A 26897-nucleotide genomic window follows, 5' to 3' on the forward strand; every position below is an offset into this window, starting at 1 on the left:
CTTTCTAGCTGGCAGCATAATCTGAGTGGCAGTGCTTGTAGACTTTAGTGCTGTGCTTGTATCTACTTCACTTGCACAGGACTCTGGGAAAATGTAGTGGCAGCCATTTTCCTGGCCATTTCCCTACTGCACATGAGCAAAATGCAGTGATTTTTCTGGGATGCCATTCTGGACATGAAACTGAACAGGAAAGTACACACAAACAATGCAATGACAGAAAACATCACACTGGAAACATTAGTAAAAATAAATTACTTATTTATTTAACAAATTAACATAAATGACATTTACCTAATAAGAGGGTTGGAATGGTTTATAATAGTTCCAGAAGCAACACAACCTTGTGTGTGTCGACCTCTGGGGGACAACCTAGACACTGGCCACCCAATTAACCAAAACCACACAAATCTAGGCACAATAAATCAATCTATATTTGAGCAACACTGAACAGCACTATATAATTATATATATTATATAATTATATATAATGTGAATATAAATTAAAAATATGAACAATATAAACAACAAAGAATATGTAACAAGCACAAGAAAAGCTTTTAGAAAGTACAGATGAATAAGACAGAATGAAGCCCCATACACACTAAGGGCCAGATGCACTAAGCTTCAAAAAGTGATAAAATGGAGAGTGATAAACAACCAACCAATCAGCTCCTGTCTGACATTTTTTAAACACAGTCTGTGATATGGCAGGTAGGAGCTGATTGGCTGGCTGCTTATCACTCACCATTTCATCACTTTTTGAAGCTAAAGGTCCATACACACTGGGTGACTATGCCCAGCGTGTATGGACAGCAATGATAGCGTTCATTGCTGCGGGGAAAGCCGGCCAGTGCATACACACTGAGCGGCTTTCCCCCTGCCCGGCGCTGACAAGGGGGGGGGGGGGGGGGGGTGTTGCATAGCTGAGCGCTATGCAACGCCTACCTGAACGCTGCTCATCTGCTGGTATAACCAGCAGATGAACCGCTTTCCCAGTGATGTTGCGGGAGCGCGCAGCAGCGCTTGCCGCTCATCGCCGGGCCATACACACTGGGCGGCTTTGAGCTGAAAGCCGCTCAAACCTGCTGTTTTGAGCGACTTTCAGCTCAAAGTCACCCAGTGTGTATGAGCCTTTAGTGCATCTGGCCCTAGATGAGATAGTAAAAGATATCGCTCAGAAGGGCCATTCTAACATATCTCCCAACATTTGAGTGCTGCATGGACGGGCAGTGAGCGTGCCGATTGTGTGTGCCGATAATTTTAGGGTGTGGCCTGTATTCATGGTGCTGCAGTGAGACTAGGCCCATTCCCATTTTCCCCCATTGTGGGGGCATACCCAGCATCTCATGGAGCTTTGCCCCCAGCTCCTGTGGCTGCAGGAATAGATACTTTGCATGTTTTCCCAGATGACAGGGGGGACTTCCCCGGACGGGACGTGGGAATGTCCCAAAAAAAACTGAAAAGCGGGACAGTTGAGAGGTGTGGTTCTGAGTGATATCTTTTACTGTCTTGTCTAGTGTGCACATGCATTTTAGTGAACGATGCGCACTCCCGCATGTACAAACGAGGGAGGGCATTGTTAACAAGGGCCATGCTGCAGCCCGGTCCCCGTTCCCTCCATTGCACCCTCTGCCTTCGGTCCCCTCTCTGATGCCGGAAAATAGCTAGGCTGAAAAACGGTCAGTACATACACACTGAGCATTTCTCCCCTTGCCCAGTCATTTTCCCTGAGGGTGGACAGCTTTCCATAGCAGGACGCTACGGAATACCAGCAGATGAGCATCGGCTGGCAACGATGATGCGGGAGAACGCAGCAGCGCTCACTGCTGCCCTGTACACATGGGGCTGAAAGCCGCTCTGATGAGAAAGCCGAGCGGCTTTCACATGAAAGTCGCCCAGTGTGTACGGGCTTTAAGATTTCTTATTTACAATTTAATATACAAATCTTTAACATTGTGTTATTTTTTTCCCCAACATTTTGAAATGTAAATGCAGACAAAAGCATTTTTAGAAAGTACTGGCACTATAGTCCAATCCCTGAATAACCAACGTCCGGCTAAGTAATGATCTATTTATAACTGTGCATGTGCTTTCATAAGTGAAAATGATGCATATTGGAGGTGGTTAAATTAGTATATAAAAAGGTACCCATACCAGGGCTGGGCAATTGCGGCCCTCCAGATGTTGAGGAACTACACATCCCAGGATTCTTTGCATTAGTTTTGCTATGTGGCCATGCTGAAACTGATGCAAGGCATGCTGGGATGTGTAGTTCCTCAACATCTGGAGGGCCGCAATTGCCCAGCCCTGCCATACACTATGGCGATTCACCGCGATTTGGGCTCTTTTCAAAATCATGTGTTTGACTTCAGGTCCTATGTGATGTATGGTCCTGTGAGCATCAGAATTGGAGCCTGAAGAAGATATGTCGCATCGCCAAGCCTCCGGCAGGCTTGGCTGGGATTGCATATGAAACATCGTATGCAAAAGGACTGCATAAAGGACCTTATTCAGATCCGTTTGGTCCTCCGTGGGACATATGGGAATGGCCAGCGTGTCATTGGCGTTCCCATTAGAACGCTGGGTGTTCTCAGACTAATGAGGCCATAATGGACATGCGGGGGGCAAGCAGCTGACATCACCGGATGTCAGCTGCCCGCCCTGTCCTCGCACAGGACGTCCGCAGATCAAAGTCACTACATAGGTGTCTCTGAACTGTGAGCGCTGGAGAAATCATTCGATGGTCGGTGACCATCGAATGATTTCTCCCCACCTGCAAATGGATGATTATGTAAATCATCCATTCGTAGCCATGCGGGGGGGTTGTGCAAGTGAGGGGGGCGGGCAGCACTGCGTGCAGCGTCTGATAGACGCGCAATGCAGCGAATTTCACAGCCTTGTGAGTCAATCAGAATAAGGTCCAAAGTGTATCATATGCAGTCCTGCCACACAGGAAGCTGCCAGGCAGTTCAAGGGAAATTGCTCTAGTTAATGGGCACCTTAAAGGTGTGCACACATGGTGCAATATGGTTGCTGAGCGGTTTTTTGCTTATTATTGCTCAGCGACCATATCACACCTCTTTCCTCAGCAACTTTTCAACAAGTCAACACTAAAAAGTCAAAATCACCAGAGACCATTAAGGACTGGCTACGGGAGCACACTCCTGGTGATTTATCGCACACTACACATGCTTATCATATGCACTCATTTAACTTAGCGCATGCGCAGACACCATGTTACTACCCCCCAACACACTCATTCACTTGCTAGTAACGATGCCTATGGCATACATATAATAAATGCAGGAATATGCGGTGCACACAGGTACATCAGGCAAAAGGTCCCCATGCAGCATCCTCTGCAACCAGAACAGACTTCTATAGTGGAAAGTATCACTTGACAGATGAAGAATATATAGCAGCTATGGGTGGGATCCCACTACACAGAGGCATCCCAAGGAATGTTGCCTATGTGAGATTGAATGGGCTCTGAATCATTTGTATCTGCATACTGTGTATCTGACAATGCAAAATGTGCAGTGATAAAAAAAGATCCACCTGTAAACCCGCATCAACCCCATTACGAAAGTGCAAGAATAAGGGAGACATTTACTAACTTGCTCTTTTAGCAAACATAAGGTTTTAAAGCTCTAACTTATGCAGTGAGTACGATTAAGTTTATTAAAGGACAAAGCTCAGATACAAGTGTATCAACCAATGCTGCCCATTCTGAAACGCTTTTATTCAAATTATATTCATTTATATAATGTACCGCTTTTAGGTGTGAAATAAAAATAATGTTGTTCAGCCAGGCATGTTGGCTGCAACTACCTGCTGTCTGAGCTATAGTACTTAGGGGTTATTCTAGTTCACTCGCAAAGGCAAATTCCTTCTCAAGTGCACAAAACCATGAACACTGCGGGGGGGGGGCAGGTGTAACATATGCAGAGAGAGTTAGATTTGGGTGTTATTTTGTTTCTGTGCAGGGAAAATACTGGCTGCTTTATTTTTAGACTGCAATATAGATCTCACTTTGATGTAAAACCCCACCCAAATCTAACTCTCTCTGCACAAGTGACATCTACCCCACCTGCAGTGCACATGGTTTTGTCCATTTGAGAAGGAATTTGCCTTTGTGAGTGAACCAGAATGAGGACCCTAGTCTGTATGAATAACAAAAATTATCAAATAAATTACCCTCCATTGTACTTTTTACAAAAACAGTGTTACTATGTATCTGGTCCAAGCCTTTGAGAAGTGAGAGGAAAGTGATCGGGTGACCCTCTGTAGAAGATCTATCCTTGATCCATATCCAAGGAATGATGGTGTCACATGAATACTAGTAGTAATATAGTCAATCCCAAAAACCAGTTATTTATATATTGCATCCTCATAGAATTATTTGGTACTTCCATACTATACTCTAATATCACATGCTGTGTTGCAACTTCCTGTGCTAGGCATTGGTATTTCCCAGGGTACTTGACCTGCTCAAAAAGCATGTAGCAGTTGCCATTATGACGGATACAGGGTCCCATTTCCTCGTCACCATTTTTCCAGCTGTAAGTGGCATGATTTGACACTGCTGGACAGGACATAACATACATGCGTGGTGCTAACACATTGGCTGGTTGTGCAAGTGCATTTCTTTTTACAGGCAGAGGACGCGACTCTAGGGAGAGGGAAAAGATTTAGATTTTAGGGGCAAATTAAGTAACAGATCCAATATCACCCAGTATTTTAAACTTGCATGCATACTAATGAATATATCAATGTGTTATAATTACAAATACTGTAAAGTACTCTTGTAACCAAGGTTGAATTAAAGTCTGTGGGGAACTCAGTGCAACTGTGTAACTTGTGGGGATCGGTACCAGTAAATTTGTCCATATGGCATGCTGGTAATGTTATTAAATCATAGTATACAAATAGAAGAGCACCACACTTGTGTTAAAAAAAACAGTGTATTACCCCCGTTTCACTTTATACCACACAGAAAACCCAATCGTATAAGTCACAGTGCCCCTCTTCCCACCTTTACATTGATATATTTCCCTGCTTCTGCTGTATTTTGATGAATAAATATATACTCACCCTCGCCATTATTACACGTGGCCCCCTGTGTCAAGTTCTGCAACATTAAGGATCTGTTAAGAGTAAAGGACATATACTAAGGAAATGAATTACTGGCATGGAATTAATAGATTTAAGAGCAGTATAAGCATTATTATAAAGCATCACTACAGATGAAGCAGCTCTCATCCTGGCAGGGGATGGCGCTGGCGTCGCCAGCCGCCATCCCCCGCCAGCGCCACGGCGCTTCCATCCGTTCCCCCGGGTCCCCGCCGGCTTGCCGGCGGTAACCCGGGGTCCCCGCCGCCTGCCCGCACCCCCCCCTAACCCCCACTAACCCTGTCCGTCTCCCTGAGGCGGAGACGGACAGGGTTTCCGTCGCGCTGGCGACGGAGACTGAGACGCGCATGCGCGTGAGACGCACGCGCGTCTCAGTATATTAGCTGGCGAGGCTGCGGGCGGGTCGCCAGAGGGGACGTCCTGGCGACCCGCCAGCAAGGATGAGACCTACTCCATCTGTACATGTGTCATTTGTATTACATGAGATTGAGTAATACAAAACAAGTCTATAATAATTCAGAGAGAAAACACTACAACATAGTATTAAGATAAAACAAATAGTATAAATAGAATTTAATGTAAAGCAGTATGTGAAAATGTTCCTCCTGGTGTCAGTTCTTTCATCTCAGCAGCTACACCGCAGGAGAAAGCTGGGTAGTGTGAAAGCTGCTAAAGCCATAAACTGTGCCAAATATATTTGTATACTGTTGGATTTTTCTATCTTCCTTTTCAAAATAATATTCAGTCTCTCCTAAGCTATGGCAATTCCCTGTGAGGACAGGTTGGAGCAAGATAGGAGCAAGTCTGTCAGTGCCTGATTAACCAATAGGCTGGGTAGGCTGCAGTCTAGGGTGCCATGGCTGACAAATAAAATGAAGGCCTAATTTATTCCATGCTTGTTAGATATCACCGGTCCCGATATACTGTGGGAGGTAAAGTTCTTAAGATGCCTGCAAATGGCCGTGCCAATGCAACCTACTGATGGAACCATTACTTTATGAACATTGGACTACATTGGACTACAGCACCAACTGGGCAGCCTAAAGCCAAGGTCTCCTTACCATGCCACAAGCACAGAGGCGGAACAGAGGTGCAGCAGGTGCATTGCATCGGGTTGCCACCCACTACTATATGTCATATTGTGAACTTGGAGTGGAGGAAGCCTGTCCAAAATATATTTTTGCACATGGCCCAACCACTCACAAGTTCCAACACTGCACAAGCAATAGATCCTACATGTCAGCTGTATAACCTTCATTACATGTACATGGGCAGTAGGACTGGTGAGTCCCTGTGCATCAATACACGTGGGGGGAGATTCTGTAAAGCAGAAACCCAGTTTTCGGGGGTTTTACCGCAGTTCCATATGCTATATGGCACCTCCACAGTGCCTATGGGCTTCTTACCGCAGCGCTGTTTGAGGATCCGTCACGGATCCCTCCCAGCATGCCCTGCGGCCGGCGCCGGGGTCTGAGCATGCGCAGATGGACTCTTGGGTCACAGACCCGGAAGTCCAGTGCCGGCACCGTATCGCAAGGGACAGCTCTTATCGCAAGAGCTGTCCCTTGCGTTAATAACGGCATATGTTACAGCATATGCCGTTATTAAGAATGCGGTAGCCGGCGATAATGGGCGCGGATGTTACAACATCCCGCCCGTTTCCTTAGCAGCATTATAAAGGGAACTACATATGAATTAGTCTAGGGCAGGGCCGGATTTTTTTTTTTTTATCTAAAGGTTTTGCATGGCAATGGGGAAGTGCTGCAGCTTTAACCTCACCTTTAATCCTGCACTGAATCCACATGATATTTTAACAGTAAGCAATTTATCAGAAAGTCTAGCCGATGTTTTAAAGTGTAATTAATTTAACAGACAAAACCGTGTAGGTTTTTCCAAGTCTCAGAACATAGTGTAGTAATAGTGAGAGCTAATCTTACTTGTGTCACTCTAAAGCATTGTCTCCTACACACTATATTTTCAATGCAATGACTGGAATAATCAACTCATATCAGCACTTTTCCAATGTCACTGCTATTTTAAAATGCTAAATGGTTATTTCTGACACTAAAAACAGAATTATTGTCAATGATTTATCTACATAAATGGCTCAAACAAAAGGTCAGTGATGTGCTAAATACGTAAGTGATGAGTTTAGGGATATGACCCACCTCTTATTCATTAGAATAGACTGACATTCACTGTTAATCCAACCACAGTAAGGATCCCGCGATTGAATGCAGTCTGTGCAGCTGGTATTGTAGGCAGTACAGTCATCCAGTGGGAGCCTGGAAACTTGCTGCCCAGTTCCCACATATAACGCATGCTGTAAAACAACACATTTTACTCACTGTACATTATTCACCACTATGTCATCATCACATCTGACCATTGCCAGACTCCTACATCACTTCCTGTCTCCTCTATTCTTCCATGTAAAGTACAGCCCTCTTCTATTGAAAGATTTGTGAAAAGAGGATATGTAGAAAGAGGTTACAGACCTGTGTAACAATGTGAGGCAGGGGAAGTCTGATTATGAAAGTATACACTGTATATAACTGCTTGTAGGAAGGCTAATTCCTACAGCAATGAGGAATATAGAGTACATACATATCTGGAGATGTGAGGCTAAACACATAAAGGCTACTGCACTAAAGTTCTATGGTTACAAATATGCTTTTCCTTTTATATTCACAAACTAAATGAAACTGTTAATCTCTGTCCTTTGTTTTTGTTGCATATTTAACTTGAGATTTTTCCACCACAGTAACTGTGGGATAATAAAAATAACTATTTCACAACGACATCACTTTACATCTCCTACTTTGTCTCATCTTTCCTTTTACACCAGTGTCTCAATGGTATCCATAATTTTCTGTGACCTCAGTGTCTCTATGATATCCAAAATGTCCTGTTACCTCAGTGTCTCTATGATATCCATCATTTCCTGTTACCTCAGTGTCTCTATGATATCCATCATTTCCTGTTACCTCAGTGTCTCTACGGTGTCAATCATTTCCTGTGACCTTAGTGTCTTTATGGCAGGGTGGCCAAACCTGTTCTCAAGAACTACCAACAGTTCATATATTTCAGGCAACCTGTGGATCTATAGTAGTAATGAATGCAGCATGTTTGAAAATGTGACAGTAATGACTACAGCTGTGACATAGCTAGGTGATTTGAAAACATGGACTTTTGGTAGATCTGGAGGACCAGTTTGGCCACTCCTGCTCTATGGTGTCTCTCATTTCCAGTGACCCCAATGTCTCTATGGTGTCTCTCATAGGCCGTAATCCCCAGTGTCTCTATAGTGTCCATCATTTCCTGTGACCCCAGTGTTTCTATGGTGTCCATCATTTCCTGTGACCCCAGTGTCTCTATGGTGTCTCTCATATGCCGTGATCCCCAGTGTCTCTATAGTTTCCATCATTTCCTGTGACCCCAGTGTTTCTATGGTGTCCATCATTTACTGTGACCCCAGTGTCTCTATGGGGTTTGCCATTTCATGTGACTCCGATGTCTCTATATTGTCCAACATTTCTTGTAACCGAAGTGTTTCTATGGTGCATAGTTGCCTACCCTCCTGCATTCTGCAGGAGACTCTCTGAAATAGCACCAATCTCCCTCTCTCCCTCATTAGTCTAGTAATCTCCATCATTTCAACTAGCCCACATTGCACTGTTATATTTTGGGGAAAAAAGGACTGAGAGGGCAGATATATTTACATTGAATCATCAGCGCCATTTCCCAGCACTTTAGCAAGTATACTGTAGTATATCTTACTAACTGCTTTGGGGCTCATCTACATTTGGATACAAGTCATTTTAAAAGATTCCTCTCAGATGTAGCAGTACACACCCATGCTTCTAGGTGCCACTTTCACAATCTCTTTTCACAGTCTCTCCATATATGGAACTAGACACGCCCTTTGGGTGGAGCATGACACACCCCCTCAGTGGGGCACTGTGCAAAATTCTATTTCCACCTATAATCTCCCTGAAACTAATTTTTAAAAGTAGGCAAGTATGCTATGGTGTCTGTATTTCCTGTGACCCCCAGTGATTCTATATTGTTTGTCATCTTCTATGCTTTTTCACCTGTCTAGGTTCCAGCTCCAGGTACAGGATCTGGCTTTCCTGGCTGAAGGGATGGAATTCCAGAACATTCAAAGCTCCATCACTGTGCTCTACAACTTTGTGCACAGTCCCACTGTCTGGGGGATAAAGAGCAGGATAGCAATATTACAAAACATTGAAATAAAGACTATTTTTTAGTCAACAGGTCATACACATACATGTTCTTGGCTAAGAATGTGCCCCAAAGATATAGTATGAAAATAAATATATCATTTAGACATAATGTTTTGAAAAGGAATCATAACAATGCTATTAGTCTGCCTTTTTTAACATTACCTGTAGCTAATAAGATGACTCTGTAGTGCTCCTGGTTATCTGCTGTTATCTCGTCCACCACTATTTTTATGTAATGGGTAAGAGTCTGAAAAACTTCCTTCATTCCTGATGGCTTTACAGACTCTTTCAATTCTGGGAAGTTGGATGCTTCGTCAGATGTATCCTCTGGGGTAAACTCACGTGACGGGAGGCACTAAGGAAGGAGAGTAAGAGAATTTGAGGCTAGAACACAGACACTGGATAGATGATTGAAGAGACTGACATTTTTTTTTAATTGATGCTGTAAACTTTATTGTGTTTGATTTTTTTGTGTGGACAACAATAAAAATAATATACAATGTATCAATATCTACAGATACACCACTTTGTTCTCTCTCTGTTCCAAACCACTCCTATTATGCATCTAACTCCTATGGAATGTAATTGTGTTCATCACACCACAGATTGAGGTTCCATTTCTCATTTCTACCACACTATGTTGTAACTGGACTCTCCTCTCCTACTTCCCCTCAAACAAGCTTGGGAAACATACAGTATCTTGCTAAGGCCAGTGTTCCAACACTTGAAAATCTTACCAACTGGCATGTTATTGGAAACGGACCAATCCTCCCTATAAAACAACAAGTAGTAAACTGGATCTGGTTCATCTCTCAAATAAAATCTATATTATGGGGCTCACACATCACTTAAAAGTATCATGTAGCCTGGACTCTTTGGTTTTCACACCAATTGCCATTCCAATTCCCGACAGCTATTAATTCTCTGCACTATCCCACCATGTACTGCCCCCCCCCCCCCCCTCGCCCCTGCACGTCATCCTTCCCTACTACCCCCCTCTGCAAACACCACATACACTTTCCATTCCCACATCCTTCATCTTCTATGGTCTTCTGTACCCCTACTGTCTACCATTTCGTTTATCTACATCCTAATACATACATTGATTTATTATGCTCCCCCCTATGCCTTGATGAATATTCACCCTCCAGTTACCATCTTCTGATTTCAAATCTGTTAAAACTTGTTTTTTTTTTACAACTGTTGGGCACTTGTCACTACTACTGTTAACCCCTTCAGTGGCACTCCCGAGAATTTCCCGGGTTTTTCTCCAGTGCGCAGACTGGTAAACCCGGAAAATTCTTGGGAGTGCCACTGCCAGCGCTCCCTCTTACCGGGCAGCGCCTCGGAGCTGCAGCAGCTGCCCGGCCCTGCCTCCATCCCCCAGCTGTGTGCGACGTGACCTTGTAACCTCACGCCGCACACAGCCGGGTTGCCGGGGGCAGGGCCAGGCAGCAGCTGATGGTCAGTTCAGCGGCACTACCCGGACCCAGGGGTTGTAGTGGTGGGGTTTTTTTTAGGAAGCGCTCCCCAGAAAAAAAACTCACCCAGTGGGGAGCACTCCCTAAAAAAATAACCCACCGCTGAAGGGGTTAAACATGTCATGTCTCATTCTGCAGCTGTTTTTAATTGTCATACGTTGTTCTGAAAATCAAGAGATTTCAAATATAAAACGCAATATTGTGAATAGCATATTACCGTCCCAGGGCGAATCTTTAGATCATTTTTTGAAGACCCGAACAAGCTGGAAGTATTGAAAACCAACTCAATGTCTTCAATGTTATAGGAGCAGACAGCACTGTGATTCCTAAAGAGGAGAGATGTGTCACAGAAGATGAATAAGAGATAGAGAAACATAGCAGGTTGTTGTGGTACACATACTGAAGTTTTGGTTGTCAGTCACCTGTTCCTGTGTCTGCTCAGTACTGCCCTTCTTATCTAAATCTATGTGATGGACTATTAGTATAATGTTCAGAAGGTCAGATATTATGGAAGGCAGTCTGCATGATGAGAGTCTGTGGACTACTATGTCTATCTTGTACATGTGTATGATATGATATGCATGCATGTATGCATGCATAGAAGTGTTTAGGCCATTACATTAAAATGCTGAAAAACTCTGTTTTGCTGTATTACCATGCATTTGTGAATAGTCCATATATTACATCGCCGGTTTTTCCTTGCAGAAAGAAGACATCCTTGAGATTGGGAAAGTACTGCCCGGTTAATTCATTCCCACACATCAAGCGTGATTTCAGTGCTGAGCTAAATACATTACGAATTCTAGGATTTGCAGATCCTCTCTCCCACTGAGGAAGCAAAGGTATCAGAATAAATAAATTAATCTTATTCAGATTAAAGAAAACAATTAAATGTAATAGAAAGGGATAAACAGAAGACGAAAAGAGATAGAAATCTATAATGTAATACAGACAAATCCCCAAAGAAGGAGAATGAGAAGAAAGGCCAGATGAATAACCATTATACCTTCCAATTTTCCACATCAAAAGCATATGTAAGAAACAGAAGCTAATTTATTTCATTTAATGCAACATGGTTCTAAAGTGGAACAAACCACTATAGATAACGTCATTAAAGCTTATTACATGTGCAGTTTAGACACTTTGGTCACTTAATAAAAAGGTTGGCGGACCATTGTATTATGTCATAACGTAACAAAACCGGATCCAGACAGTATAGTAAAAGTATGTATGTATTTTTTATGATAGTTTGATATGCTGGATTCCCACTGTCAGGTGTATCATTTGACCTGTGTATGGATGGTGATGAGTTCACTACAATGTGCATACAGTTCTGCATATCGGACAAATATTCCCATTTATGTACCTGCACACACACACACACACACACACACACACACACACAGCTTGCTGAAATATACTATACAGCAGTGGTTCCCAAACTGTGTGCCTAGGCACCCTGGGGTGCCTCGAGACACTTGCAGGGGTGCCTTGGATTGGTGGTCTAGGACAAATTCAATAGGCAAAACCAGAGTTTGTGGCTGCCAATCATGAAATATGTGGCAAGCAAAAGTGAATATTGTTCCTCACTACATAATTGATCCTAAGGTTGATATATAAACACAATTTACTTAATTTCATATTTTTTTCTAAATTTATCAAAAATAAACTTTTGACCTAGGGGTGCCTTGAAAAATATCCGATAGTCTAGGGTGCCGTGGTTCAAAAAAGTTTGGGAACCTCTTCTATACAGACTTTACTTGACCCCTCAGTCATATGGCACCATGAGTCTCTCACCTTACACATCTGTGCTACCATGGAAACCCTTTTTTCAGTTGTTCTGGTTACACTATTATCATCGGTGTAGAAGAGCAGAATCTTATCTTGTACTCTGTTTTCTTTTTCCACTACTAGAGACTTCACAAAATGTGGATCTAATGTTATTATATTATGCATATTATAATGCAAACACAGGAGAGAAAGAGAAAAACACATCAAAATTAGGATTTCATACAAGATTTTAATGCATACAGTCAAGCCTAAAACACACAATATTTTTTTGTCAATCTGTATGCATATTTTTCACTAATTTTTATTACCAGCACACTCTGTTTTCCCTGCTTCTCATTCTGTATAATTCAGCTTTTGAATTTAAAGATACAAAAATATATGTTCTTACAGGAAAAAATACAGGAATTCTCATATATAAAGTTGTTTTGAATTAAAAATATATTGATTTGTAGAGCCATCTTTGTATTTAACTTGGCTAAAAACCAGCCGCGGCTCCTATCTGCTTTAATGAAGGGGGCTTCCGGAGAGGAGGGTAGAAAACAGCACTGGATTGGGCAGGTCCATGCACCTACACAATGGATCTGGCAGGTGAATAGAGCAGTGAGTGCGCTCACGCGGTAATGGGCCCACGCATGTGCAAAACACTGGCTTCTAGGGATGTTGGTTAGATGATGGGTAGAGCTGATGATAGAGCAGGGAGTGGTTTCTCGCTGGAAGCATGCTCTTTGTTTGTAGCAGCCTGCACTTGCTGTTCCAGAGCAATAAAACACCTCCCTCTAGGGCTTCCTGTTGTTTATATGATTGTCAGGAAGGGTATGGATCATTGGGTACACAGCATGATGGTCGACAAGCATTAGGTCGACACGCAGGAAGGTCGACATGGCTGTAGGTTGACAGGGTAATTTGGTCGACACACGCATTAGGTCAACATGGGGGTTTTTCACATTTTTCCGTCCCAAATTTCGAAACAGTCAACATGGAGACTGAAATGTACCACCGCGTCCCCTCGCATGGCTCGCTGCGCTCATTATGCTTCAGGCACGGTGCCTCATTACGCTCGTCACACTATTTACCGCCTGTCAGCACACGTTGGCTCCAAAATAATGTGAAAAACCCCATGTCGACCTTTTGACTGTGGACCTTCCTAATGTCGACCTAATGCTTTTGTCGACCTAATGACCCTGTTGACCTAACCTACTTCGACCTGCAGTCAAGTCGACCTTCCTGCATGTCGACCATCTGCTTGTAGACCTAGTGACCGTATCCCATCAGGAAAGACTTTGAATAATTTGCCAGTCACAAGGAAGCCAGTGCAATCCCAGAATGCACCTGGCTCAATAAGGCGGCAGATTTTACTCGGGAGGGGGGGGGGGGGGGGGGGGGGGGGGGCTTGAGCTCCCAAGTCATTGATGGGAACAGGCAGCCCTATGGCTTCTTTATGCATTGTTATAATTTATTAATGCTGTACATATTTGAATTGCTTGCAGATATGGTATTACAGATAAGTGACTCTTTCTTTCATTAAATGTTTTGATAATGGGTGGAACTATTTAAATGCCAGATTGCCATTCACTGTTCTATCGATTTCAAAGGTTATAGGTGTAAGTTTTCTAAATCAATAATTTTCAAACAAAAATTCAATCAATAATTTTGATCCAATGGGATTTAAAGGCAAAATCAGTTGTGTTGGGTTGGAAAAAATTTGCTGTTTTAAAAAATTGCTCCCAAATAAATAAACAATAATATCTAACAGGGATATCTCCCATCCCTTTTCAGTTCCAGTCCTTACTAATTTGACTATTCTTCCCCTTTCCAGTCTTCACCTAATAGTGTTGTAGCCATTTCCCAGCACTTACTCATCATGAGGTTATCCCCTGTGAATAGAAATGGATTTGTGCCATTAATCTTGCGGAATATTGATTTTACCAAGCTGGCTGCATTGTTGGATTTTCGTGGAAGCGAAGAGTATATCTGTGGTCCTGAGGAGATGTAGAAATGGTACTAATGAGAAACTATGATTATATAGAAGAGAAGTATAACTATAATAGAACATGAAAGTGAGTACTGGGAGAATAAGTAATGGGTTAGGAAGAAAAGCAGGAGAGACAAAGATCTATACATATAGAGCAGGGCTGGGCAACACTGGCCCTCCAGATGTTAATGAACTACACATCCCAGGATGCTTTGCATTAGTTTTGCTATGTGGCCATGCTGAAACTGATGCAAGGCATGCTGGGATGTGTAGTTCATCAATATCTGGAGGGCCGGTGTTGCCCAGCCCTGATATAGAGGGTACAAACGAGCTATGGGAGTGATTCTGCATCATTCGCCCTGTTCGGTGACCGATGTTGACGGCCTGCGCATGCACATAATCGCTTATGCGGGTCTTCAATGCGGGCATCCGTTTATGCGCATGTGCAGGTCTTCACAGCAGGGGGGTGCAGGGAGGCTTGCAGTGGGCATTTCAGGGCAAGGAGCACTGGGTGCGCCCAGGAAAACACTGGCCATCCACTGATGAATGGGGGCGGCCACCTGCCTTCTGGGGGGGGGGGGGGGGGCGGGCGGCTGATGTCACAGTCCATTTGCAGTGCTGTGGGGAAATTTGCTGCGTAGTGGGGGGTGTTCGTACAGGTGGTGTTACATGGCTCGCAAAGCAGCAAAATCATGCTGCTTTGTGAGTCAAGCAGAATCATAGCCTACAGTATATCCCATGGTGACCTGTTGCTTTATATTCTTGATAAGTCTAATATGTATACTCCAAGTTGAATTAAGCTACGAAAATGGAAAATGTGATAGCCAACTTTAGCACACATTTGTGCTCTATTAAGTCCAGGCTTGCCTACCCTCCCCCCCCCCCCCCCCCCGGGATGGTGGGCAAGTCTTGCGCAATTTCCTCGGAGCCCTGGCATCCCCCTTCCCCGCAACTACAAATTCTGGAATTCGCGCTGTATGGGGGAGGGGCGGGGCTAAAATGACGTAAACCACAGCATTTTACGCCATTTAAGCCCCCCCTCTTCGTGGACCCGCGAATCACAGCGTTTCCTGGAATGGGGGCCGGGCTACATGACATCAGTCTCCCCCCTACATCCCCCACCATGTGCTTCTCCCGAAAAGGAAAAAGTAAAAGGCAGGCAACTATGATTTCATCACTATACAGCAATCCACTACATTCATTCATAGGCATATGGTCGTATTATCGACCATAGTTAGGTCGACAGTCATTAGGTCGTCAGGGTTCTAGGTCGACATGAGACAAGGTCGACATATGCGTTAGGTCGACGTGGGTTAGGTCGGCAGGTCGTTAGATCGACATGGGTTTTTTTGAGCCAACATGTGCTGACAGGCGGTATTTCATGCCCTACCATCCACTAGGGCATGGTGGGACAATAAAATAGTGTGTCGAGTGCAGCGTGGCACCCTGCCTGAAGCATAGCAAGTGAAGCGAGCGATGCGAGGGGCTGCGGTTGACTTCAAACTGTGTCCATGTCCACTGTGTCGACATTCGGGTAAAAAAACTGTGAAAAAATCCATGTCGACATAACGACCTGTCGACCTAACCCATGTCGACCTAACGCATATGTCAACCTAAACCCATGTCGAACTAGACACCTGTCGACCTTGACCCATGTCGACCTAGAACCCAGTCGACCTTCCCACCTGTCGCCCTAACTATGGTCGATAAAACGATCCACACCGCATTTTTAAATAAAGCAATAGGAAAGTTGCAAGAATACCGTATTCTGTATATAGAAGTATTTTAGGAAAGTGCAAACTGTACATCAATAAAAAATAATCAACACTATCTATTCACCTGAAATTAAAATATTATAATTGGTCCCTGGGGTGCGAGGGGCTAATTGTTCAGTCCAAGTCATGTCAATTTTTTGGAATGTTTCACCATCCTGAAATACAGACTAATGTGTTAAAGCTTTCACAGCTAATCAGTGTAACGTTTATAATGGAAGAAAGCTATACATTAACTGGCGGATTGTAGAGTAGCACATTTGTGTATGAACAGATACAAGTCCTTGCTGTAAATTATGTGATCAGAAAATGAACAAATGTGTGTAAGTAGGCAACTGTCACACCTTGCAATATAAGACGCAACTGAAAGTACATTCTTAAGGGCCCTACATACGCAGAGATGTGTGCCAGAGATACATAACGGGAGATTCAGCACAAGAGATTTCACTCTTTCAGACAATGAGCCACATACAGAGAGATTTGTGTCAGAGATTCATAATGGGAGATTCAGCACGGGAGATTTCAAATCTGTCACAGCCACACATGCCATCAAACTGCACTGATATATATATATATATATATATATATATATATATATATATATATACACTGTATGCTGTATGGATGAGGCGGTACTCTCTGCTTTTGGTGCAAAAAAACTGTGATTTATTTGTCACAACCCGACATGTTTCGGACACTCACGTCCGTCCTTAGGGATCGCTGAGGACGGACGTGAGTGTCCGAAACATGTCGGGTTGTGACAAATAAATCACTGTTTTTTTGCACCAAAAGCCGAGAGTGCCGCCTCATCCATATAGCATTCAAAAGAAATGCAAGGTTCATCAAGGAGGGCACCGGGTCAGTTAACCCTTATCCACCTGGGAGTGCCGGTTATACTGGACACTATATACACAGTAACAGAGGTTAATTAAAAATCAACCCAAATATATAGATACAGAAGTACCAACACACTCGCCATTCCTAGGAATGGGGTGCAAACAGCACCCACATATCTATATATTTGGGTTGATTTTTAATTAACCTCTGTTACTGTGATCATAGCTTTCTCATGCACCCTTGATAAGCTCATTTACCTGAAACCTGTGACAGCTGCCCCTTTAATACTAATTCAGGTGCTGTGTTTGGGATTGTCTCACCTTATAAAAGCCATGTTACTTGGCAGTTGAGCATTAACCCAGAGAAAAAACACATGTTCATTTTAGCTATGATGTGTAAGCAGGTGCCAGGTTCCCAAGAAAACCAGTTAGTGTAGGACTTGCAGTGAAATGGGGTCCCTTGGCGATGGGCTGCAAGCTTAAATGCATTGATCAATTCATGAACTAAAACCCCATTATTTATTTATTGATTATTTGAATGTTAAGGTGAGTTAGTTTGTTGTAGTGAGTGCTGGGCCCCCTGGGTTTGTATTTACTAGAGTGTGTGGTCACAGGCCACCGCACCCCACCCTGGGATGTGGGTGCTGTTTGCACCCCATTCCTAGGAATGGCGAGTGTGTTGGTACTTCTGTATCTATATATTTGGGTTGATTTTTAATTAACCTCTGTTACTGTGATCATAGCTTTCTCATGCACCCTTGATAAGCTCATTTACCTGAAACCTGTGACAGCTGCCCCTTTAATACTAATTCAGGTGCTGTGTTTGGGATTGTCTCACCTTATAAAAGCCATGTTACTTGGCAGTTGAGCATTAACCCAGAGAAAAAACACATGTTCATTTTAGCTATGATGTGTAAGCAGGTGCCAGGTTCCCAAGAAAACCAGTTAGTGTAGGACTTGCAGTGAAATGGGGTCCCTTGGCGATGGGCTGCAAGCTTAAATGCATTGATCAATTCATGAACTAAAACCCCATTATTTATTTATTGATTATTTGAATGTTAAGGTGAGTTAGTTTGTTGTAGTGAGTGCTGGGCCCCCTGTGTTTACATATATATATATATATATATGCACACACACACACACACACACACACACACACACATATATACATATATATGTATGTATATATATATATATATACATATATATGTGTGTATATATACACACACACATATACATATATATGGATCCTCAGCATTACCATGACAGTCCAAGTCAGTTGACCAGTGACAAGCCAATCACAGACCACCCTGAGCCAGCTTGGACCACCTGAAGCTTTCCTACCTAGCACAACCAAGAATATGGTACATAACAGAGGGCTGGTCACAGGTGGGAGTCCCACTCCCTCACCTGCCAGCGGGCGGACAACGGCGGGCGCACAGCGGTGAGCAGGCGGGTAGGTGGACATCGGCGGGCGTGCTTATGGGAAGTCAGGTGGGATTCCCATGTCCTCACCTGACAGCGGCCGGACAGCGGCGTGCAGGCGGGTAGGTGGACATTGGCGGGCGTGCTTATGGGAAGTCAGGTGGGATTCCCATGTCCTCACCTGACAGCGGGCGGACAGCGGCGGGTAGGTGGACATCGTCGGACGGGCGTGCATATGGGGAGGCATTTTCTTCTCACCTGACAGCGGGCGGACGGCAGACTGGCAGGCGGAGAGACAGACAGGATTCAGAGCACTCGCTCAGAAAGCCCACTCACTGCCTGCTATGCTGGCGATTTTCTGAGCGAGTGCTCTGAATTGACCAGCCTGCCTGTTATTAATTGTGGCCCGATTCGATGCGGCGGGGACGCGCTTTGAATTGCTGTGTGTGCCACACACACAGCAATACTCTGCCATTTTCTGAGCGATGCATAGAAATTATGTAAAATCGCTCAGAAAACGGCCTAATATCGCCCTGTGTGTGGGGCCCATTACAGTGCCTGCAGGAGCAAACTGACCTACTCTAGTTCAAAGCTGTTTAACAATAGTGATAACATTCTATTAAGCCAAGGGACTGCTAATAACATAGTTACCTCCCCTCCTGCATTCTGCAGGAGACTCCCTGAAATAGCAGCAATCTCCCTCTCTCCTGCATTAGTCTAACAATCTCCCTCATTTTACCTAGCCTACATTACACTGTTACATTTTTTTGGGGAAAAAAGGATTGAGAGATAGATACATTTACTCATCAGCACCATATCCCAGCATTTTACCAAGTACAGTAGCTCTTACTAACTGCTTTGGGGCTCATCTACTTTTGGATATAAGTCATTTTAAAAGATTCCTCTCAGATGTAGCAGTACACCCCCACGCTTCTAGGTGCCACGTTCACAATCTCTTTTCACAATCTCTCCATATATGGAAATAGACACACCCTTTGGGTGGAGCATGACACGCCCCCTCAATGGGGCACTGTGCAAAAGTATACTACCAACAATAATCTCCCTGAAACTAGTTTTCAAAAGTAGGCAAGTATGGCTAATAACCAGAGGGAAAGGACTCAAGCTTGTTTATAAAGTTCCGGCCAACTCTACAAGGGAAAGATTGCCCTGGTCCTAGTTGCATATGTTTATTTATTTTTTTAGGTGGATGGGGCCACAATCCCATTACCCAGGCCCAACAATGCTCTCTACAGCCCCACATGGTTTTTGCCCATTAGATTTTTCTTTTGTGACCCTTACTGAATCAAGCCTTAAAAGTGTATATACACTAGTGGAATTTGGGATTGCATAGGATATATCCTACCATATGCAAAAAGACCGGATACAACGTAAAGTATGCGATCCTGATGTCCAGGAAGCTGCGGGGGGGGGGGGGGTTTCAAGGGAAATCGTTTTGCGACTTAAAGCTCAGATAAGTCGCGCAAGTGTATGGGGGCCTTTAGTTCACTGGTACAAGTTATATAAATTACACTAAAACCTATAGACAAAACGGAGAACAAGCTTTAGATTACGATCAATGGGAAGCTGTTTGCATCTTTCAGGCATAGTTCATACAGAAAAGAGCATTTCTACCAATGTAATATAAATCAATATATATATACAATAGGGACCCGAAGAACAGTCCCGACATCCCCTTAGTATCATTATTTAATATAAGAATAAACATTAACTATGTAGTATATCATGATAATAAACAGTGAATATACTGAAAGAATGAATAGAAGAAATGATCTCAGTTGTTACTGTTCCCACCATGCACATACAGTATGACATGCAGAGGTTCGAGTGTTATAACTGGGGCAGACTAAAACTGAATGTGGAAGTGGACTTTGTTATGCACAAGTGAGTACAGCTAGACTTATTTGTGAATATAGAAGTGCACAGCATTCATATCCTGCTGACTGGAAATTAACTATAGTAGTGGTCCCCAAATTGGGTGTTGCGTTGCGGAGGTCCAGGCCCAAATCAAATTATTTATGGTCCATGTGATAGGAAAAAACAGTGCTGGCCGCTGCCAATCATAAACTACTGTACAGTATGTGGACAAATAGAAGTTCACAACCTCATAACTGAACCTTAGGGTGACATTTACAGTTTATTTAATCATTTTTGCTGAATTTCTCATTAACAATATTTTAGTTTTGGGGTGGCAAGAAAAATGCTGATGTTCTAGGGTGCCGTGATTCAAAAAAGTTTGGGAAACAATTATTTATTGTACTCCCTTAATAATTCAAAAGAAAGAGTAGAACTAGTATACTCAATTTCCCACAAGCGAGCCGCACACTGTTGAATAACACTAGAATGTACATGCCATGTCAACAGCTGAATAAACAAAACAAGAAATAGGATATACAGCATAAAACAATGCAAAAGTAAGATATGTTCTATAAACATTGCTGCATCAGCAGTCATAATAGTCAATAAGCCTTAGCATGGCGGAACCCGAGGGCTAGGTATCGTTCTCTTCAGCTGGGTACACACTAGAATACATACAGAGATATACAGTGTGTGTATATATATATATATATATATATATATATATATATATATATATATATATATATATCTGGTACTTGTTTCCTATCTGGGCGCCCACTAAGTTAATTGCGCACCATGCTATTCTCCGTAGAGAAATCGGATCGCATCGCATCGTACACATACACGATATTGAACGATGCGATGCGATGCGATGCGATCCGATTCGATTTCCCATAGGAAACAATGTTAAATGGCTCAATTTAGCCAAATTATCATTGGAACAATAGTAAATGGGCCAAAAACACCCCTGAACATTGAAATGTCCCCCCAAAAGTAGTTGACGCCACCTCGCCATGAACGTGAACCCGAAGCGTGGCGAGCGCAGCGAGCCCGCGAGGGGCGGCGGTACGCGTCCTCTGACCTTTTCATGCCCTACTATCCACTAGGGCGTGGAGTGAGAATAGAATAGTGTGGCGAGCGCAGCGAGCCACCGAGCCCGAAGCGTGGCGAGCGCAGCGAGCCCCGCGAGGGGACGCGGATACCTTCACAGGTAAACGCGTCCCTTCGCGGGCTTCCCAGGTGTCCGCGTCGCCATGGACACCTGGGAAGCCCGCGAGGGGACGCGTATAACTGTGAAGGTATCCGCGTCCCCTCGCGGGGCTCGCTGCGCTCGCCACGCTTCGGGCTCGGTGGCTCGCTGCGCTCGCCACACTATTCTATTCTCACTCCACGCCCTAGTGGATAGTAGGGCATGAAAAGGTCGGAGGACGCGTACCGCCGCCCCTCGCGGGCTCGCTGCGCTCGCCACGCTTCGGGTTCACGTTGATGGCGGGGTGGCATCAACTACTTTTGGGGAGACATTTCAATGTTCAGGGGTGTTTTTGGCCCATTTACTATTGTTCCTATGAGAATTTGGCTAAATTGAGCCATTTCACATTGTTTCCTATGGGAAATCGAATCGGATCGCATCGCATCGCATCGCATCGTTTAATATCGTGTATGTGTACGATGCGATGCGATCCGATTTCATTACGGTGCCGTACGTAGAAAACCTGGGCGCCCAGATAGGAAACAAGTACCATATATCTATATATATATATATATATATAGATATATATATATATATATATATATATGAAGATATCTCTCTCGCTGGATCTGGAAGCGTGTTCTCTATAAACACTGGCCGATCTGTCCTGCCTAACGTCACAACTGGGTGGCTACCCATTTCAGCTGTCAATCACTGCCAGCAACTGTACGGGGGATCGTCACGTACACACAGCGCGATGAACCAACACGATGGGTTAAATTTAATAGAATGAGTGATTCAGGAAATTAGAGATTTGGTAAGAAATCTCCAGTTTTTTTAAAGCGGCAATTATTTACACTTCAAAATTGATCTGGTTAAGCAGTGCAAATGATTGCCGCTTTAAAAAAACCTGGAGATTTCTTACCAAATCTCTCACTGTCTGAATCTCTCATCCTATTAAATTTCCCCCAATATGTATCTGCACAACGCCATTTAAGGTGCGTACCCACGGTAAGATATAGTGCAAAATCTAGCACACGATCTAGCTAGTTTCGAATAGCATGCTAGATAGTGCACTATATCTTACCGTGTGTACGCACTATCCGACGTACGATGCGCGCTCCCGCTGGTCGTCTGGCAGGGAGCTGCTCGGGTGAGCATGCAACTCAATCTGGTTAGAAAACATAAGATAGTATAGTGTAGTACAGCTGTGATGTCATATCGTATATGACATCTTATGCACATTGTAAGTTATTTTAAGCACAAATCTTATGCTTTTGACCACTGGGACTTTCCTGGGAAATCGTATACAATATCATACGGAACATAAATCGTACCGTGGGTACGCACCTTTACAGTCATATATAGGCCAGCGTGTATGCTTTTTAAGATACACAAAGTAATCAGGATTGGCTATATTGTTTTTCCTATTGATACCAATTATCTCCCATTGGAAGTTAATGCCTGAATGTGGAATTAAAATAATATATTCTCCTATCTTAACTGTGTTTATTCCTTACTTTACAGCTGTGGTTCCCCAGTCATCAAAGACCTCAACACTTCACATTTCCCAGGTCTCTCAGCGGGTGCACAGGTGCACTCATTACTAACTGACACATGTAAGGAAGTAATAAAATATATCTACCATTCTCCAGCAGCAAGGATCATATGCATTGGTGCCACAGATCGTGAGATCTCCTAACAGCTGACCCACAAATGTCACATAGTTCTTACAGTAAGGCTGCAAAGAGGAGAGAATGGTCAAAGCATGTAAACAGAGAAATGCTGCATAAGCATGTACAACATGTAGCAAGAGTAAACCACATAGAATAGGGGGGAGAATCTGGTTGGTTTGCAAAAGCAAACTCATTTGGATGAGTTATTTTGTTTTTGTGCAGAGTAAATACTGGCTGCTTTATTTTTACAATGCATTTTAGATTTCAGTTCGAACACACCCCACCCAAAAGTAACTGTCTCTGCACATGCTAAATCTGCCCCATCTGCAATGCACATTGTTTTGTCCATTAAAGAAGGAGTTTTTGCAAACCAACCAGAAGCAGGCCCTATGACAGAGGTTCCCAAACCAGGGGCAGATCCATGGTGGGACACTCGGCAGCCTAGCTGGATTTGTCACAGTCCAGCACACAGGAGCATGCTGGGCTGTTGCCACAGTCTGAACAGGGCACTTGCAAAGGTGCCACAATTGGTGGTCTACGACCAAATGAAACTACAGCATTTATGGTCAATATGACAGGGAAAACTAGTGCTAATGGTTGCTAATTGTAAAAAAACCTAACAGGAACAAGATGAGAGAATAGCACAATTTGCTCAATTTAATATTTTTTTGCTGACTATTTAAAAAAGAAACACTTGGAATAGTGAAACAAATGCTCATCCTCTAGACAACAGGATTCGAGAAAGTTTAGGAACTACTGTATTAGGATACTGAAAATTGCATTTTTTGAGAGGATTACCAGTAGTCTCAAGAAAGAGTGAGGCAGATGTATTAAGCCTTAACAAGAGATAAATGCAAGGGTGATAAAGAGAGATAAACGTCCAGCCAATCAGCTCCTTACTGACTTTTTGCAAACACAGCCTGTTACATGGCAGTAAGGAGGTGATTGGCTGGATGTTTATCTCTCTTTATCACAGTTGCATTTATCTCTTGTTAAGGCTTAACACATATGGATACCCTCCAACTGTACCAAATTTGCCGGTACAGTACCGTCTGTACCGGCAAATTAAAACTGTACCGAATGTACAGATTTTTTCTGGATCTCTCCACACTCCATTTGTCCTCTTCAGGGCTCCAGGCTGTGTCATTGCGCTCCCCGTGCCAAGCACTGGTTCCCAAGGGTGCATTGTGGGTCCCTGGCCAGTGTGCGACGCATCATGACGTCACACGCCGGCACCAAGACTATGTCTGTTCTAGCCCTCTATGCTCTTGTAAGCGCAGTGACAATTTCTGGATGCCACAGCGAACAACGCAGCAGAGAGGAGGCAATGACTGTGTCTGTCAGTTTCTACGGCCTGGGAATATTTGTATTTGTCTGTGCCAAGGTGCGGCTCCACAGAGACCTGGGGGACCCTCAGGAGATGGTGGAGGACTCGGGATGTTGGAGCTTCACATAGACTATGTGAGTGGGGAAATAGTGGGAAATGTGTCCAGGGACAGTCTGGGGCGGGAGCTGGTCTTTACGTGAGCAGCACTATTTGCATTTTTTAGATTACTGGAGGACAGATTGTGTCTCTTCAGCCGGTATGGTACTACAAGATTTCAACACTTTTGTAGGATTCAGTACTAAATCCCGGCGGTCGGGATCCCGGCGTTCAGAATCCCGACGCCGGAATCCCGACAGCTGAAATGCCGACAAGGGGGGGACGTGGATCCCCCCCCCCCTTGCGGGCTCGCTGCGCTCGCCACGCAGCGGGTCCGGTGCCTCGCTACGCTCGGCACACTAATTTATTCTCCCTCCAGGGGTGTCGTGGACACCCCCGGAGGGAGAAAGTGTCGGGATTTTGGCGGTCGGGATTCTGAACGCCGGGATCCCGACCGCCGGGATTTTAACTGCATCCCCTTTTGTAGGCCCTTCAAGGCTGCCTTTGCCAACAGCTGTGTGTTTTATAGAGTGCACTACAGGCAAGCATAAAAAGGGAAAGAAATTACCAGTACATATTTGGAAAGAGGGTGTGGTCACACCCCTTCCCATGTGACCACGCCCCCTTTCTGAATGTGGACTGATTTCTGCCCTTCAGATGTTGGAGGGCATGTCCCAATGTGTGCTACATATCCCCTATAAAACAATACTTCATTTGAAATAAATTGACAGTTGCTCTATTGGATGATTATTTGCAGAACAGTAAAAGTGAAAGTTGTGGTAAAATGTGCTCTTTGGGTGTTGTAAAGTAAGGAGTATAAGCGTTGAGGTGCAAATAAAAGAATATGCCCCATGCAGAGTATAACATTCTACACACAGAAAGAAAATAAATGTAGGCCTAGGTTCTGGTCCGGCAGGCCTGTAATTATTGAGGCCAGCGTTAGCACTGCAGTCCTATCTGATGGCTTACCGTTCTCCAGGAAGCAGATAAAGCCAATGCTAAAGTTGCAGTGTTTAAGTCTAAACATTTTTGCACTATACTGTTCCCACCATCGATTAAAACTGCTCTCCAGTGTTGCACATTTTGCACTGTATGTTGCTTTCAATTACATGTAATGCAGCTCCCCTACAGTGTGTGGGTGACAAGTTTCCTTTAAAGGAAAGTGTAGGAGAACGATTTGTTGAGAGGTATAAAAGAATCATACCTTATCTTTACACAGGTACATATCAGCGGCAATCTGTAAAAATAACAACGTTTAATGAGCTTCGCATAGTGATTATTGGCAATGTACATTTTACTTATGTACTGTACTATTATTTGAGAAGACAGGAATACACCGTTTCTGGTGAACCATAGACTGGAATTTTTACATTATCAAGTTAAAATAGACGTTACGCACCGTGTAGTTAGCCTCTTGTGTAAAATGATTACGGTTTAAACGATACACAGATTCCTCTCCTCCGACATACAGCGACGATGGTGACAGATAAAATACAGCATTTTTTTCCTCTTTTGGCAAAGTAGCAGACCATACACCTATTGGGTAAAATGTATAAAAAAGGAAAGAATCCCTCGTGAAAAAATATATGTGATATAAATGTAAGCAAATGTTTTACAAAAAAAAAAATGCAGCCCTGTAGTGGATATATATTTGATAAGTTTGGCACTTATTGCTTCATAGCACTTGTTTTATTGAACGGTCATGAAGTTGCACATTGATAGCAAACTGGCATCTTCTGATCACAGATTTTAGGAGGATCAGGATCCCAGGTTCAGGAGTCTACCCTGGTTAGCTGGGCATCAAAAAGCCTTCATAAAAGGGATGCTTTTAAGTTTTTAATTATTAGTCCTCACGTGGTGGCGGTTCTATACTTTGAATGGCATGGCTTTTTTACCATACAGGTACATTTGATATGGAAAAGTACACTTACATTCACTTGCTCAAAAATCACCATGTTATGAAAACTTTCAAAGTAACAGGAGTAAAACCAGACAACAAAGCATGGCTGAGAAATATCATGTTATATTCTTTACCCCAAAATTATTTATTCTGGAAGTTCTGTCTTCAAACGAA

The 26897-nt window shown here is 43.6% G+C and overlaps 1 protein-coding gene across 2 annotated transcripts in view; it reads right to left on the minus strand.

The window, feature by feature from the left end:
• Positions 1–241: 241 nt before the first annotated feature.
• Positions 242–26897, minus strand: part of SEMA7A (semaphorin 7A (JohnMiltonHagen blood group)) — a 33087-nt gene continuing 6431 nt past the window's right edge. Inside the window, exons 2-15 of one of the 2 annotated variants that reach the window (XR_014473475.1) lie at positions 26223–26359; positions 26028–26060; positions 23370–23465; positions 16464–16554; positions 14509–14631; positions 12659–12795; positions 11517–11689; positions 11079–11187; positions 9543–9735; positions 9228–9343; positions 7302–7456; positions 5095–5147; positions 1885–4672; positions 242–1845 (exon numbers count right to left, since the gene is read on the minus strand). Coding sequence is in view for 1 of the 2 variants with exons in the window: in XM_083183595.1 (XP_083039721.1) it covers positions 4329–4672; positions 5095–5147; positions 7302–7456; positions 9228–9343; positions 9543–9735; positions 11079–11187; positions 11517–11689; positions 12659–12795; positions 14509–14631; positions 16464–16554; positions 23370–23465; positions 26028–26060; positions 26223–26359 (1760 nt within the window). In the remaining variant the exon portion in view is untranslated. Of the gene's footprint in view, positions 4673–5094; positions 5148–7301; positions 7457–9227; positions 9344–9542; positions 9736–11078; positions 11188–11516; positions 11690–12658; positions 12796–14508; positions 14632–16463; positions 16555–23369; positions 23466–26027; positions 26061–26222; positions 26360–26897 lie in introns of both variants that reach the window. The other variant, XM_083183595.1, reaches the window with a different exon arrangement.

Source organism: Crinia signifera, chromosome 4 (genome assembly GCF_055691185.1).
Source record: "Crinia signifera chromosome 4, ASM5569118v1, whole genome shotgun sequence".
NCBI classification, from domain to species: Eukaryota; Metazoa; Chordata; class Amphibia; order Anura; family Myobatrachidae; genus Crinia; species Crinia signifera.